A 17,930-nucleotide genomic window follows, 5' to 3' on the forward strand; every position below is an offset into this window, starting at 1 on the left:
TGACCAAAACATTAGCCAGTTTGATTTCACAGAAGTGTGATTGACTTGGAGTTACATTGTGTTGTTTAAGTGTTCCCTTTATTTTTTTGAGCAGTGTATATATAGGGGTCTTAAGGCTTAGATTTTTAGAGGTTTAAAAAATCTTAGGGATAGCCCCCTTTTTTTCAATTTTTGACTAAATGACATACCCAAATCTAAGCTGCTTGTAGCTCAGGCCCTGAAGCAAGGATATGCATAGTCTTCGTACCATTTGAAAGGAAACACGTTGAAGTTTGTGGAAATGTGAATTGAATGTAGGAGAATATAACACAATAGATCTGGTAGAAGAAAATAGTTCTAGCCATCTACCACCGTCTTTGAAATGCAAGAGAAAGGTCCCAGTTCTAGCCATTACTCTGGTTGTAATTCCAATCGTGTCCACAAGATGGCAGCAGTGTATGTGCAAAGTTTCAGATAGATAACTTGAAGAATGAGTGAGTCCCAAGGTACAATTGGGCAAATCGTGAAGGAGACATTCACATTCATATTACATTTTTCTGCAAGAATACCGTCAAATCTGTACACTTGGACTTTAATTTAGCTTTCCAAGTATTAGTAGTCATATTATAAGTTCAACCAGTTTTCATAACTTCATAGCTCTGAATATCCTTGTAATTTTTGTCCAAAATGAAAAGGCATGCTGTCATATAGGATTTACTACTCCCCTAATTATATAGTGAAGTCTTGTTACCTTCTAGGATCATTGAGGAATACATATGAACGTGATTTGACTCGTTGAAACAACATTTATGGTGAGATTTTCACAGATTCCTTTCAATGCAAATTGAACGAGTGGAAATACAAAATTGATCGTGCATGCTATATGGACCTTTTTAGGACATGAAAAAAACGATTTACTCTAACAAAACAACACTTCATGTTATCTCTGGGACCCTTTGGATGATAAATCAGAGCAAGATTTCAGAACGTAAGTACACATTTCACCTTCAGAGGTGAATTTATCAAACCTATCGCGGTGAAAAAAAGTGTATCGTTGTTAGTCGCTCTCCTCAAACAATAGCACAGCATTTTTTTCTCAGTAATAGCTACTGCAAATTGGACAGTGAGGTTACATTAACAAGAATTTAAGCTTTCAGCCAATGAAAGACACGTATATGTACCGACATTTGTTGTTTCTCTAAAATCTGCGATCTTGACATAACAATCTGCATGATTAACAACTGTCCCGTTGACGGGACGCCGATCCTTAAGAAGTTGGGTTTCCATCGCATTTTCATCTCTACTGATGGTTTAGGCACGAAACAATATTGCATTATGTAGTAAATGTACCCACTCTGGTAATGGCACTTGAGCTCTAGCCAACAGCTCGCAGATACAGTGCGGGTATAGCCTACATAATCAGATTATTATGGACAAAAGAGCGAGATTATTTGAATTTGTCAAAAGGCAGCCAAGCATCTACTGTATCATCATGTGGCCAGAATAAGGCCCTCGACATTTATTGGAATGGAGCATCAAGCTCATCACCGTGCACTTTCACCACCCTGTGAAGTTCATCATCCTTTATTTCATCTGTATCCTAATGAACTGCATGCTTTCCCGAGTCATAGTGGGAGGACCACATATGTCATTGCGTGACTCCAAGTTTACGTTAATATGATTGTTATTATATCAACATTTCCACATACAAGTGTCTCCACCACCATATCTCCCTATATTCATTTAACCGGCACAAAAATATCCCACCTTGTCTGGCGTACTTTGTTTTTGGTCGACATTTGCTATTACCACCAGACCTGTCGTGACCTTTTTTTACCTGACATGTACTTATCTCGCGTAAAAAGGTCGGATGGAAACCTGGTTAATGACACTTATCAATGCCAACTGTCATATGATGGCTAAGCCTAATGTTCATGTTTTGTCATGTTATTCGGTGTGTCTATTCACTGTTCATGGGGCGAGGAGAGGACAAGGAGGGGCGGAGAGCAGCAGAGGAGCAAATGTGTAACGAGGAAAGAGAGGACGTTTTAAAGCAGAATAGGGATGCGCTACATGACTAGCGATGGATGGGAAGGCCTCCTATGAGAGCCAATGGAAGCATCTATTTAAAAAAAAATGTCTTCCCAATTTCGTGGTATCCAATTGTTTTAGTAGCTCCTATCTTGTCTCATCGCTACAACTCCCATACGGGCTCGGGAGAGACGAAGGTTAAAAGTTATGCGTCCTCCGATACACAACCCAACCAAGCCGCACTGCTTCTTAACACAGCGCCATCCAACCCGGAAGCCAGCCGCACCAATGTGTCGGAGGAAACACCGTGCACCTGGCAGCACTGGTTAGCGCGCACTGCGCCAGGCCCGCCACAGGACTCGCTGGTGCGCGATGAGACAAGGATTTCCCTACTAGCCAAACCCTCCCTAACCCGGGCGACGCTAGGCCAATTGTGCGCCGCCCCACGGACCTCCCGGTCGCGGCTGGTTACGACAGAGCCTGGGTGCGAACCCAGAGTCTCTGGTGGCACAGCTGGCGCTGCAGTACAGCGCCCTTAACCACTGATGGAAGCATCTTCAGTATCATTAGATATGTCTGTCAAATGCCAATGATGAAAATATGTGAGAGACTGGCTTTGACAAGGGATATGGGGTCAGGACTTTGACGATAAGAGAGGGAGGGAGAAACAAGAGAAAGAAAACAAACAGCGATTTTCATGAATGGACAGCGATCCACACAGATACCAGTGCTTTTATTGGCACAGAATCAGCATGCACGGGAGGGGAGGGGGAATTGGAGGGGGGGGTGGAGAGATGAAGGGAGGGAGGGTGTCACACTGTGAGCTGTCAGCTGTCATCAGTCTCCGACGCCACCTGAGACGGGACGCACCACACCCTGCCGCTCACGCCCTGCCCGTCGCCCATGGCAACTGCAGTATGTGAATGTGAATGTGAATGTGAATGTGAATGTGAGTGTGTGTGTCTGTGTGTGTGTGTGTGTGTGTGTGTGTGTCTGTGTGTGTCTGTGTGTGTGTGTGTATTTGTGTGTGTGCGTTCTGTGAAGGTGTGTGGCAGTAGTGGCAGAATACACAGGCGACTCCTGAGTGCTGCAGTTGAGGTGCTGCAGAGTTGGGTGTGGGCGTGACGGTTGGTGGTTGTTCACAGACTCAGCACTTATTTGATTAATTGGGGTAATTATTTTGCAGGGAAGGTTGCCCTACACAGACGCTGGTTGGTAGGTCACTCTACAGCCGATGGGACGAGGGTCCTTCTGGGCAGAAATACCATAAGGGGTGTGGTGTGGGGAGGGAGGGAGGTTTGTCTTCATTTGGCCATGAATTTGGCAAGCAAACTGTTAAAAACTGAATCGCTATTGGATATGTTTGATTTGATCTCATACATCTTTTAATGGCTGTTGTTCTGATTTTCAAGACGCAGATTGTTCATTGAATATGACGCTGAACGTGAGCTAAAACACCGACAATATTTCACCTCGAGTGCAACTCTGTTCAATCCCTCATGTTTAAACTCATTCCCATTCCAGCTACAGTAAAAGCCCTGGCACAGCTACCCAGAAGAGCTAGCTTGACAAAAACGGTGTGTGTGTGTGTGTGTGTGTGTGTGTGTGTGTGTGTGTGTGTAGTTGGGGGACTTTCCAGTCCATGGACAGATGGAGAGACTGGGAGACAGGAGGCCTGCTGGCATAAGCAGGGGACAGGCTGGTGTGTGTGTGGTGTGTGTGTGTGTGTGTGTGTGTGTGTGTGTGTGTGTGTGTGTGTGTGTGTGTGTGTGTGTGTGTGTGTGTGTGTGTGTGTGTGTGTGCGTGCGGGTGCGTATGTGTGAAATCTCCCATTGCAGCGGGGCCAGCCCCACAGACCAGCAGTGACCTTGGCACAGGGCACTGGAGTCACTCTGCCAATTGTCTGTGCCGCTGTGCGTGTGTCTGCCAGTGGCATTTTAAAGAAGCAGGGTCAAGGCTTTGGGACGCTCGCCCCCCCACTGAGTCTTACTGTTATTTAGGGTACCATTATGGACGCCGTTGGGTTTACCGTTTGCTACAGCTGTTTTTGTTGTTAGTGTTATTTGTGTGTCTTTTATTAATAGTGTTTGGGGAGTGGGTTCTCTTAGAATAGTGCTGAGAGTACAGCGTCAACCCATATGAGAAAGCATTTTCTTTTTGTTTCCCAACCTCTTCCCGGGCAGCCTTTCTCTTATGCTCATCCTCCTCTCATTCTTTGTGAAGACGCTGTGTTTCTGTTTGCCCCCAGAACAGTGTTCAGTTGGGTTGTACAGGTGAAGCTGTGTCTCCTTGTCTGGTCCTATCTAAGGCTCCCCTAGAAGTGTGTACTGTATGTCTGTATGTCTGTCTGTCTAAGGCTCCCCTGGAAGAGGCTGCTTCTGTTCAGTCTGAGTCTGACCTGCTTTGATGCGGATGCTGGGGCTGCGGATCTTGCCGGCCTGGTTCTCTGCGGTGCAGAAGTAGTCGTTGTCATGGATGTAGCTGTTGAAGGCGGAGGGCGAGAAAGGGTAGAGCTGGAGGGTGCCGTTGGCGTGCACGTGGCGGATGTGGGGCACATCGTAGATGTCGTCGCCGGTGGCCAGGTACCAGCGCAGGACGGCATGGGGTGCGCCGCCCGCCGGGCAGGGCAGGGACACCCCGACCGAGCTGGAGAAGGTCACCCGCTGCAGGGAGGCGTTTACAAAGTACAGCCGCGTCGAGACCACATCCTCACTGTTCACTGTGATAGGGAGAGAGAGACACGGTCAGGATAATACACACACACAAAGGAAAGCTGTATCTGGGCCACATCCACACACACATACACACACACCCACACAGCCAACGTGTGGGCAGCCACCTGCCAATCTCCAAACTAGGTTATCTTCTAGAGATTTCCATCAGGTCAGCACAGCAGTTCCCAAAAATAGAATCAATTACTATTTCTCCATTAGGCAAATGACCTGACGTAATATATTCATCATTTATTTTCATCTACATGTAACTCCGTTATGATAAGCTGGAGTGAAGCCACACAGTTAGACGCTCTGCTATAGGCTGATGAACACAGTCCACTTGATTTGGCAAGTTGCTCTGTACAATAACTCAAATTAACCTGGGCATCGACTTTGATCAGGGTGACTGACACGTGACTCGCACGCACGTGTTTGTGTTCGTGTGACTCAAGTGTGCCTCTCCGATCCACCTTAAAACGAAACGGGCGACCTGACTGCCAAACAGTAGTGAACAATCCTCTGCAAAGCATTAACATAATATCAGTCGTCTAAGATGAGCCCAAAGAGAGCCCTTCCTTAAACCGGCGTCTGATTTGGAGGTGAAATGGGTCAAAACGAAGAAGCCATGAGGCTGTTAGAACAATACCTAGTCTGCCAGTTCCACCCATCTCACGTCTATATCATCACAGAGAAACCTTCAGCATATCTCCAACCACAACCCTGGAGGGCTGCTTTGCAACCACTATGGCTTTCACAAGCCGCCGCTTCAATTAATCGTCTTAGGGGAGCTACATCCCTAAAACATCCCCCCCTGGCAGTGTCTCCTGGGAAGCAGCTAGACGTCTTTTTAGAGTTTGGGGGGGGGGTTTAGGGATAATTTCTTCTGAGTCAATGATATATAATTAATCCTCTTCCCCAGTTTGTGTCGACAATGGCCGGATTAGCCCCATCTTTTTCACTCTGAATGGCCCGGGACGAATAGCAGTGAATGGAAGTGGCGGCTAGAAGCCTCATCAAGGTAGATTTAGGAGGGGATCTACAGCACAGCAGATAACCTTACAGCTAGGCCTGTGCATTGATGTTGAACCAAATTAGCATTAGGAAAATCATTAAAAGAGCTATGGGGGGGGGGGGGGGGGGGGGAATTCAAGGGGTTTACTTAACATTTTGACACAATACAAATGTTACAGATCACATCAAATTAATTTCACAGATTCATTGGAAAGCGATGAATTGATGTGTAACAGTTAAGCCTAGTATGTTTATGGACCTCTCCTATATACACTACATGACTCAGAGTACAGCAGTGACCTTGGCATAGGGCACAGGGCAACTGTTTGTGCTGCTGTGTGTGTCTGCCAGTGGCTTTTTAAAAGAGCGGGGCCAAGGCTTTGGGACGCTCGCCCACCATTAAGTCTCATTGTTAGTGAAGGGACCAGGATGGATGTTTGGTTTTCCGTTTGTTACAGATGTTTTTGTTGTTATTGTTGTTTGCGTGTCTTCATTGTGTTCGGAGAGTGGTTCTCTTAGAATGGTGCGACGTGGACAGCATCAAATCATGCACTACCTGGCCAAAAGTATGTGGACACGTGCTCATCGAACATCTCATTTCAAAATCATGGGCATTAATATGGAGTTGGTCCACCCTTTCCTGCTATAACAGCCTCCACTCTTCTGGGAAGGCTTTCCACTAGATGTTGAAACATTGCTGCGGGGCATGCTTCCATTCAGCCACAAGAGCATTAGTGAGGTTGGGCACTGATGTTGGGCAGTGATGTTGGGCAATTAGGCCTGGCTCGCAGCCAGCACCCAAATTTATCCCAAATGTGTTCAGTGGGGTTGAGGTCAGGGTTCTGTACAGGCCAGTCAAGTTCTTCCACACCGATCTCGACAAACCATTTCTGTATGGACCTTGCTTTGTGCATGGGGCATTGTCATGCTGAAATAGGACCTTACCCAAACTGTTGCCACAAAGTTGGAAGCAAAGAATAATCTAGAATATCATTGTATACTCTAGTGTTAAGATTTCCCTTCACTGGAGCTAAGGGGCCTATCATGAAAAATGACCCCAGACCATTATTCCTGCTCCACCAAGCTTTACAGTTGGCACTATGCATTGGGGCTGGTAGCGTTCTCCTGCCATCCTCCAAACTCAGATTTGTCCATCAGACTGCCAGATGGTGAAGCATGATTCATCACTCCAGGGAACGTGTTTCCACTGCTCCAGAGTCCAATGGCGGCGAGCTTTCCACCACACCAGCCGACGCTTAGCATTGCACATGGTTATCTTAGGCTTGTGTGCAGCTGCTCGGCCTGGAAACCCATTTCATGAAGCTCCCGATAAACAGTTATTGTTCTGACGTTGCTTCTAGAGGTAGTTTGGAACTCGGCAGTTAGTGTTGCAACTGAGGACAGATGAATTTTATGGCCCTGTTCTGTGAGCTTGTGTGGCCTACCACTTCACGGCTGAGCTGTTGTTGCTCCAAGATGTTTCCACTTCTCAATAACAAATCAAATTCAAATCAAATCAAATGTATTTATATAGCCCTTCTTACATCAGCTGATATCTCAAAGTGCTGTACAGAAACCCAGTCTAAAACCCCAAACAGCAAGCAATGCAGGTGTAGAAGCACGGTGGCTAGGAAAAAACCCTCTAGAAAGGCCAAAACCTAGGATGAAACCTAGAGAGGAACCAGGCAATGAGGGGTGGCCAGACCTCTTCTGGCTGTGCCGGGTGGAGATTATAACAGAACATGGCCAAGATGTTCAAATGTTAATAAATTACCAGCATGGTCAAATAATAATAATCACAGTAGTTGTCGAGGGTGCAGCAAGTCAGCACCTCAGGAGCAAATGTCAGTTGGCTTTTCATAGCTTTTCCTAGCCGATCATTAGGAGTATAATAACAGCACTTACAGTTGTTTGGGGCAGCTCTAGCAGGGTAGAAATTTGATGAACTGACTTGACAGTGCCACGTTGAAAGTCACTGAGCTCTCCAGGAAGGCCATTCTACTGCCAATGTTTGTCTATGGAGATTGCATGGCTGCGTGCTCTATTGTATACACCTATCAGCAACAGGTGTGGCTGAACTAGCCAAATCCACAAATTTGAAGGGGTGGTCGTATACTTTTGCATATATAGTGTAAATATTAACAAACAAAAGCCAAGTGACCTCTGGTACAGCACAAACAGAATGAAAAACTTGACACACGTGATGGGAGGGTATTGAAAGGCTGAGATAGGGATACAGCCCTCACTACAGTGCCTTTGGAAAGTATTCAGACCCATTGACTTTTCCCACATTTTGTTAAATTACTGCCTTGTTCTAAAATTGATGAAATATTTTTTTCCCTCATCAATCTACACACAATACCCCATAATGACAAAGCAAAAACAGGTTTTTAGAAATGTTTGCAAATGTATTAAAATAGAGAACAGAAAAACCAAATTTACATAACTATTCAAACCCTTTGCTATGAGACTCGAAATTGAGCTCAGGTGCATCCTATTCCCATCCTTGAGATGTTTCTACAACTTGATTGGAATCCACTTGTGGTAAATTCAATTGATTGGATATGAATTGGAAAAGCACACACCTGTCTATATAAGGTCCCACAGTTGACAGTGCACGTCAGTTCAAAAACCAAGCCATGAGGTTGAAGGAATTGTCCGCAGAGCTCCGAGACAGGATTGTGTCGAGGCACAGATCTGGGGAAGGGTACCAAAACATTTCTGCAGCATTGATGGTCCCCAAGAACACAATGGCCTCCATCGTTCTTAAATGTGAGAAGTTTGGAACCACCAAGACTCTTCCTAGAGCTGGCCGCCCAGCCAAACTGAGCAATCGGTAGAGAAGGGCCATGGTCAGGGAGGTGACCAAGAACCGGATGGTCACTCTGACAGAGCTCTAGACTTACTCTGTGGAGATAGGAGAAACTTTCAGAAGGACAACCATCTCTGCAGCACTCCAGCAATCAGGGCTTCATGGTAGAGTGGCCCGACGGAAGCCTCTCTTCTGTAAAAGGCAAATGACACCCAGCTTGAAGTTTGTCAGAAGAAACCTAAAGGACTCAGACCATGAGAAACAAGATTCTCTGGTCTGATTAAACCAATATTGAACACTTTGGCCTGAATGCCAAGGATCACGTCTGGAGGAAACCTGGCACCATCCCTATGGTGAAGCATGGTGGTGGCATCATGCTGTGGGGATGTTTTTTAGCGGCAGGGACTTGGAAGGATTGAGGCAAAAATGAACGGAGCAAAGTACAGAGAGATCCTTTACGGAAACCTGCCACAGAGCACTCATGACCTCAGACTGAGGTGGAGGTTCACCTTCCAACAGGACAATCACCCTAAGCACACAGCCAAGACAAAGCTGGAGAGGCTTTTATTACCAAAGAAAGTCTCTGAATGTCCTTGAGTGGCCCAGCCAGAGCCCAGACTTGGACCCGATTGAACATCTCTGGAGAGACCTGAAAGTAGCTGTGCAGCAATGCTCCCCATCCAACCTGACAGAGCTTGAGAGGATCTGCAGAGAAAATGGGAGAAACTCCCCAAATACAGGTGTGCCAAGCTTGTAGCGTCATACCCAAGAAGACTCAAGTCTGTAATCGCTGCAAAGGTGCTTCCACAGAGTACTGAGTGAAGGGTCTGAATGCTTTCGTACATTTTATATTTCCATTTGGAATTGTTTTTAAATAGCAAAAAAAATGAAAAAAATATGTTTGCTTTGTCATTATGGGGTAGTGTGTGTAGATCCATGAGGGGAAAAACATATATATTTTTTTTACATTTTAAAATAAGGCTGTAACCTAACAAAATGTGGGAAAAGTCAAAGGGTCTGAATACTTTCCAAAGACACTGTAGGTAAGGGTGGCTCTCTCTCTCCATTCATTCATCCCTCTCCCCCTTCTCTTCCTCCTCTCATTTTTTGCAACATCTTTGTTCTCTCCCTTCCTCACTCTCAATATCTTTCATCTCTCCTTCTTTTTTCTCTCCCCACCACTCTCAATCCATCCTACCCTGTGTCTCATCCTTTCTCTCTCTCTCTCCCCTATTATAGTCCTCCAGTACATGGCAGGATAGGTTGTGTGATTTGAATTTGCATGCCAGACGCAGAGAGTTAAATCCATATAATCTCTTTTCGCATTTAACACACACACAGTCTCTCCGCCCTGGTAATCGAACTACCATGGAAGGCCTCTTTCCCACTCCCCTGGTGTGTGTATGTGTGTGGGTCAGCTTAAATCAGGGCCAGGGAAGGGTTAAGGGGCACTACTAACAGAGTACAGGGGGGTCACTGTGTGTGTGTGTGTGTGTGTGTGTGTGTGTGTGTGTGTGTGTGTGTGTGTGTGTGTGTGTGTGTGTGTGTGTGTGTGTGTGTGTGTGTGTGTGTGTGTGCTGGGGGGGGGGGCAGTGTTAAGGCTAACTGGTATTTAAGGTCAAGCTTTATGCTGGAAGTGTGTTGGGTCAGTGATGAGGGGTGTGAGGTGTATGAGGAGAGGTGACAGCGTGCGAGTGTGTACATGTGCTTGCGTGCACATAAGTGCATGTGTGTGTGAATGTGTATGTGAGGTCCCTCTCCTATCCAAAATGGAGCAGTTCCTCTGTGTCTAAAAGGTGTAATTTAGGTTGAGTGCAATTTGGCCCATATCATGTGCCATATAAAAACACAAAAAAAAAAACACTGCTCATGTTCTGAGCGATAGACCATTTCAGCACCATGGACAGGGCCACACTGGCTTTTCAGTCTCACATTTACATTTTAGTCATTTAGCAGACACTCCTATCCAGAACAATTAGGGTTATGTGCCTTGCTCAAGGGCACATTGACAGATTTGTCACCTAGCCAGCTCGGGGATTTGAACCAGCGAGCTTTCGGTTACTAGCCCAAAGCTGTTTTACAACAACAAAGAAAAAGCCCAAAATGGTTAAGAAATGAATCCTTGAATCATCATTGAGCATCACTGTAATCTTAATGTTAAAAGCTAACAGAAAGACTTTCCACAAATAAACAACAGTGAACGCCTGCTGTGACATCATAAAAAAATGGTGGCCGCCGAGCAACATCAAAACAAGTAGGAGGCATTCCCAGATAGAACTAATTGGGAAGGAAGCAAACAGGCTACTGTGGATGAAGCGGCTGTTGTGCTGCTGTCCTATTGGCGAATCCAGGTCAGTCAGTTGAGCACAGTACAACACAGAGAGGGCAGTACAGTGGTGGACTGGACTCCCATCATGCAGCACAGATTGTGGCCTCCAGCAGAAAGGCCCAAATAAGACGGTCATAATATAATCCCACAGTTGGGGTCTGGCAGAGAGAGAGCCAGGGGGTGTCTCACCAGACTGACAGGGTCTGTCAGCACAACTGCAAAGAGAAGAGAGAGACCAAAGAAAGAAAAGACACCACCCCACCCTAAAAGTGGATATAGAAGCCCCGTACCCAATCCCAAATCAAGCCCCTGAAAGATGGATGAATGTAAACAAGATGGCAGAAAATCCATCATACCTTCCAGAGGGCTACGTGAGATGATACAATGTTGCCTTCACCAGGAGGAAGTCAAGACATGCCTAGGGGGAGAGGTAGAGGCTAGGGCTTGATTTGGGATTTGAGGATTGGAGCAAGGGGCCAGTCTGTACCCCATCCAACAGGGAGTAATGGTGGAAATAAGGAGAGGGAGAGAGGACTGAAATAACCCGAATTCTCCCTTTCTTTGTTCTGAGACGTCCAACGCGACGTCTAACTCACAGTTCTCCATGCCCTCAGGCTGCCCGCCCTTTTCCCTGGCATGGGCAGAAAGGGAGCAGAGGAGGAGAGGAGCGAGAGAGGGAGCTAGGCACACTCATCCATTTCAGAGGCATATTTTCCTTCCTTCTTCAAGCCTGAATGCATTGATTACAACAGGAGAAGGTCATTGTCATTTGGGTGAGTTCCCTAAAACATCACTCCTGTTGGGCGAAGCCTCTTCACTCCGTCTCCTGCTCTTATTCTGTTGCTGTGACAGATTTGACTCAAGCCTCTCCTCCCTCCACACACAGACACATTTGCACATTTCCTATGCCCCCCCCCCCCCCCCCCTTTTGCGGGCAGTATGAAAATGGCGTATGAATATGTATGCCACAGAGGCAGGGATATTGCCTATGGTGAACCGCTATGCATAATGCAGCTCTTTCTGTCTCATCCACACACACACGCACACACACGTCTCTGAGATTGATACCATCCCATGCACACAGGTCAATAAATCTCTCTCACACACACAATAACGTACACACGCGTATACACGTAGACATTCTCAGAGGCAAGCGAGAATACGCCCAACGTTCCTGTTAAGGGTCTGGTGAATCATACAGAATACAATACTCGATATGTTCAGGCAACATAACTCTAATGTCATTGCGGTCAGTTACAACACCGCAATAACGTAGTAATGATGTTGTACAACCCAGTATGGGAGAGCAAGAAGAAGTTATATTATTGTGAATGTTATTTGATATCCATTTTACACACAAAGACACTGAAAAGGATAATGCATTGGCATCACACTGAAATTACCTTGCCGTACTCATGCACGTGCGCACGCACGCACGCACACCCACCCCTTCTCCATATTATGCAGTGTCAGTGGAATATTAGGAACCATTTCAGCATTTGAGGATCCACACTCTCCCTCTTCAAAGGAATGACTTTCACAGTTGTGGAGGGAGTGTCAGATTTTGGGGTGTGATTCATCCTCTACCCTTCAGCCTCTATCCTTCCTTCTCTGTCAGAGATAAGCAGAGTGATAGTAAGCAAGGTGGCTAGAGAAAAGAGGGATGCAAAGGAGGGAAAAGAAAAGTTGGCCACGTCACTTTAAAGCAGATTATCCTCCACATGACCCAACTCCTCTCCTCTCAACCCATCTACCCCCTCTACCCCTTCTCCTCTCGACCCTCTCTCCTATTCTCCCCCCTTCTCCTCTCCTTTCATCTCCTCTCCTGGTGCAACAGATCTTATGAAAGTGGAGACAGGAGAGAATACCTGTTGAGTTATCAAACTCAATTGGACAATCAGAGTCATCAAACTCAATTGGACAGTCAAGTGTAAATAGGTCAAATCGTTTTTTACTTCATAAAATGAGCGTTCGTTTGTGTTCATATTTGTGTGTGTGTGTTTTTTTTTTAAAGGCATTGGTGAGTTACCCATTGTAGGAGCAGAGGAGAGAGGCAGCATTTTCTATCTGTGTCATTTTTTTCAGTTTTCCCCCATATGGTTAAGTTAGCCCAGGCCTACATTATGCATGAATGTGAGGAATAGGCTCCGTGGCTTTTCTGTTCACCGGCCAAGTCACCAGCACAAACACTCAAAGGTAAAAACAGCTGTTGCTTGCCAGAGCAAGAGGAGGGGATGCGAGTTAACACGAGTGTGGTATCATTGTGGCCGTGCTTCTCATAGACAAACAACAAGTTCATAGGTAAGGTGTTATTTAGGAGAATAGATGTGTATAACCGCAGAGATCGACTACTGTTGCTCAATTATATTCAGCGAGAGAGAGACCTTAAATTGTAATGTAATTGAGAGAGAGGGGGGTGTTCAGACGACTCGTTGCGGGATAACTCATGGCTAAGGAGAGGCCAGGTAAGGTCGAGTCCACATCATTGGATTCAACATGAGAAACTTCATTGAAAAACGTATATTCAATTACATAAGTTGGCGTCAGATAATAATACCGTGAGGAAATGGGCACACGTGGCGACGTAGTAGCCTAGCCTATCACCAGGACGCAGACGCAACACCCCTCGACGCAGTGCAGTGGTCTACATTAAATTCGAGGCAGTCTATTTCTGAATCTGGCTCATAAGACAATTACTACGCGCCCATGCTGCCGTCTCACCTCTCAGTTTGTGTGTATTTTATTTGATTCCAAAATGACACTGCCGCCGGAGCGGGCCTTGGTGGTAAATCAGACGAGTGCCATACGTTATGTGGAGAGCAGAGAGCAACACGCCGTTGATGGCAGATGATGGCAAGAAACGGCTATCCCATCAAACATAACACAAATGAGGAGGGAGAAGTGCAGTCCTCTAGTCAATGGACTGGTTTACTTTTGCAAATCAGTTGAAAATCCGGCTTTGGTTTCAGTTTAAACCAAAGCCTACTAATTACGCAGCTGGGAAGGGATGGTCATTTGGGTAAAACAATTTTTCAAATTGCATCCGGTAAGGGGACTGAGTAGAGGGAAAGAGGTGTGTGAGAGGGACATTACAGAGATTAGAAAATGGCCTCAAAATGCAGCATAAAGAATGCAATTATTTAAACACACAAATTAATAAACACTGATAAAACGAATAATAATAATTATCATTATTCAGATTTTTTTTTTTACAATAATAATATCCACAATAATAATATAGAAGGTGTTTAATTTAGGCAAATCTTCAGAAAATCTGGCGCAGGCAAGATAATATCGCAGCCACCACATACATCACATCGTCTATTTGACTAGTGCTTATCCTTAAAATAAAGATTGCTGCCCCCCCCCCCCCCCCTCCCATAAGGTAAGGGTAACGAAATATGCATGCGTAAAACCCTACTGTTTAGATTTGTTTGACTAATCTATTTATATCCTACATTCATCCTATATCAATTGTAATTGTACAGTCATTCAATATTCGGTTTAAAATCGACTGGAGGCCTGTCAGCCTGAACTGGAGGAAAGCGGAATCAGCAATGAATTGATAAAATAACTAGAGTATCTCTCCCTCATTATTTTACAAACCGTAGTCTTGATCAGAATATTGGGTGATTTGAATTTGTGTAGTCATAATAATGATAAAACTGTAGGCTTTAATTATCGCAAATAATTGTTTAACGTTAATACATTGCAACAAATATGTACAATAATTGCCATCACCAATAGGCCTGATTGTTCCAGATGAATAGATGGCACGGATAGCATCTTTCCCTGCTGATTTCTTTTGTGTCTCAACACATTTCCATAAAATGACAAGCGACCCTCCAGATCATGACAAAGAAGAACGAGCGCAACCCCCCCCCCCCCCCACCCCTTCCAACCAGCGGTTGATGTGTGCTGGTATGGCCGAGACGCATCAATTAAGGGACATCTGGTTATTCATATTGCACTACAATGACTAATTAGCCTACTGGAAACCAACTACAACGAAAACGTATATGTCTGAGAACACCAAATCATGCAAGAATGTTAGGAAGCGATATCCATCAAATTTAACACAGGGTGTTGTGTGCTGTTCCACGAAAGTGAGAACCATCATGGAGGCGCGGCCGACTCAGGAAAATACGCAGTCCTAATGCATATGCATGTGAGATTATTGGTTAAAATGTCTCTCTGATCAAATCTTATCTTTAAAATCAAAACACAAATACGAGTTACGTTAAATCGCATAGTCAGTCAATACAAAATTGATTGTTGACAAAAAATAAATGAATAAAGGAAAAAACGATGCTAAATGGAAGTTGGTTATCTACATCTCTTGCCTCCACTCTTTCCGCTCCACTTTCCGCTCCCTCCCTCCTTTCACCACACACACACACACACACACACACACACACACACAGTACATCTTGTTCAGTCACGGGACAAGGCGATGTGCAGTACATCATCTTAAAAGACCCTGTAATCCAATTAAACACAACAAAAACACCACAAAAAGCCCTAGTCACAACAGCAGCACCACGCACACACACACACCACACCATCCCCGACTGTTGGCCTGCAAGGCTATAGGCCATGTATTTCTGATGTCTAAAAGAACATCCACTCATGGACACACAAAAAAATGAACAGAATAGCGTTAGGGCCTATCTGCATGTGGTCCTAGACCTAATTACGTTTTTTGTTTGTTTGTTTTTTTTACAATTATTTATGTATTTATTTATTTGAACATATCTTGGGGTTTATGACTGAATTGTATCGACTAGATTAAGTTCAAGTTGTTGAAATGGTTGACAAGCGTTCAATCTGAAGCAAGTATTTAATCAAAACCATATTCAACCTTCCTCTCGATCTGCAGTATTTTTCCATCCAATCAGTATGTAGAATCTGGGGCCATAGAAAAATGGAGGATGCATAGTTACACTACTGATAATAACATCCGAGTGTGTCTGCATGCGCTGACCCGTGTCATTCTAGAAAGTGAAGCAAATTGCCAACAGTGGAGACATTATCTGCCTAAAATCCCAGCGTTCAATATCCCCAGCATCAGTTTACACATCTCCTATCCATTTTTTTGTTGCCCTTATTGTGCGCTCATTTACAGACACATTAAAAGGTACGCTCATTTACAGACACACTAAAAGGTACGCTCATTTACAGACACACTGAAAGGTACGCTCATTTACAGACACACTAAAAGGTACGCTCATTTACAGACACACCAAAAGGTAAAGTCTTTCACAGACACTAAAAGGTACGCTCATTTACAGACACACTAAATGTTACGCTCATTTACAGACACACTAAATGTTACGCTCATTTACAGACACACTAAAAGGTGCGCTCATTTACAGACACACTATAAGGTGCGCTCATTTACAGACACACTAAAAGGTGCGCTCATTTACAGACACACTATAAGGTGCGCTCATTTACAGACACACTCAAGTGTACGATCGTTTACAGACACGCACTAATTTGGTACGCCAAAGAAGCCATATTAACAAATCACACATAAGCCTGACACATTCTGTTATTTGTTATGGGGCAGAGGAAAGAGAGCAAACACATGTACACTCGACAGCCCTTCTACTTTTCTGGTAAAAGTCCTACAGCTCAGAGACGCAGTTGGAGTATGTAGCAGCATGCAGCTCGCAATCTTTGCGCCTGCATGTCTTCCTCTCCATTGTTGTGTCTCCATATTCATGACAACTCGAGATGTGCATAAATGCAAATGGTGTTACCTCCCCTATCGTAACTGCCACAGACGGCGTATAGGGGGATATGGACCACACTGCTAATCTGTCTGTTACTTCTCGAAATAAAGTCAACATATTTACGCAGCTGCATAATGTCTCCTTGGTTTTATCAATACATCTGAAAGGAGGGATGGTGGCTGAAAAGTGCTTCCAATTGTCATCCTCCGTCCTAAGTGGGCTTAAAGAAATGAAGGCCATCCAAATCAAGCTTTTTTATTCAAGTGAAGATAGGCCATTGACTTGAACTGACATTTTTTTTTTTAAATGGGAATTTAAAGTTGTGACTTTTGTAAATTAGCGCATTCCAACCCGACCTCATGTATTGAAGCACAACTAAACACACATAGACTATATGCACCACAACTTCAACGTTGCATTGGAGAGAGAAAAAGTTTGCGTGTCTTTCACGTACCTTCTTGGAAAGAGTACAGCAGGAATAAAGTTACCAGCCACATGCCATAAATACCAGGTATATTTCTCAGGAATGTTGTGCAATCCCGACGAGTGCACGGCGCAGTGTTCGGCCAGACGAGGCTCGGTGCTGGAGTGGTGACGATGCTCACCGGCGATCTCTCCAGCCCTAGTCCCAGACTCGCCAGCGCCGTGGAACGGCCACTGATCTGGTCCCGCCTCCCGCACCCTCCCCTAGCCGGGACTGTCATCCGAGAGGGCCCCTCCCCTGCTATTCTAATGATGCGCGGTGATGGAGAAGTGAGGCAGTGCATCTACTGTACGATGATCACAAGCACGGAGAGCCCGGGAGAGGGGCTTGGCGTGGCAGAGAGCTATGGAATATGGAGCGCTTCTTTTGCGCGGGTGGGGGGTGGTTTGTGTATGATTCTGCAGCGGTGGGTGTTTGTTTATGGGGGCTCAGGTGTGTGGTTCTTGAGGTGTGATAGAATAGGTTTGCTATTTATCTGTAAAGGTCCATGGACGCGCGCACCTGTGGACTTTTGGGGTCTTCACTTCACATCCGTCTTCACTTTGCGCACAACGGAGTTCACTCATTCAGTGACTGTGTCAGCTTGGCAGAATGGATATAGATACATTTACGTTTGGTAGGCTACTTTAAGGATAAAGGTGTTATTATTTTTGCGTGCTATTTTTTGTTGCTTGGGTAGCCTAATATATGCAGAATTGAGAGACTCAAGAAACATTTTTTTTTGTCAGATCGATATGAAGCGCAAACAATGAATCTCTCTCTCTCTCTCTCTCTCTATTTCACTCTCGCTCGATCTGGCACAGACGCGGAGCCACACACGGCTCAGCGCGTC

At 45.1% G+C, this 17,930-nt stretch overlaps 1 protein-coding gene across 4 annotated transcripts in view; it reads right to left on the reverse strand.

The window, feature by feature from the left end:
- Nucleotides 1-17,450, reverse strand: part of LOC110507059 (cell adhesion molecule DSCAML1) — a 156,840-nt gene extending 139,390 nt beyond the window's left edge. For all 4 annotated transcript variants that reach the window (XM_036964925.2, XM_036964924.2, XM_036964923.2 and 1 more), the window contains exons 1-2: nucleotides 17,069-17,450; nucleotides 4,409-4,729 (exon numbers count right to left, since the gene is read on the reverse strand). In XM_036964925.2, the coding sequence (XP_036820820.2) occupies nucleotides 4,409-4,729; nucleotides 17,069-17,381 (634 nt within the window). In that variant the 5' untranslated portion in view covers nucleotides 17,382-17,450. The remainder of the gene's footprint in view (nucleotides 1-4,408; nucleotides 4,730-17,068) is intronic.
- Between the last annotated feature and the right edge of the window lie 480 nt (nucleotides 17,451-17,930).

Source organism: Oncorhynchus mykiss, chromosome 27 (assembly GCF_057628025.1).
Source record: "Oncorhynchus mykiss isolate SJ-2025 chromosome 27, ASM5762802v1, whole genome shotgun sequence".
NCBI lineage: Eukaryota > Metazoa > Chordata > Actinopteri > Salmoniformes > Salmonidae > Oncorhynchus > Oncorhynchus mykiss.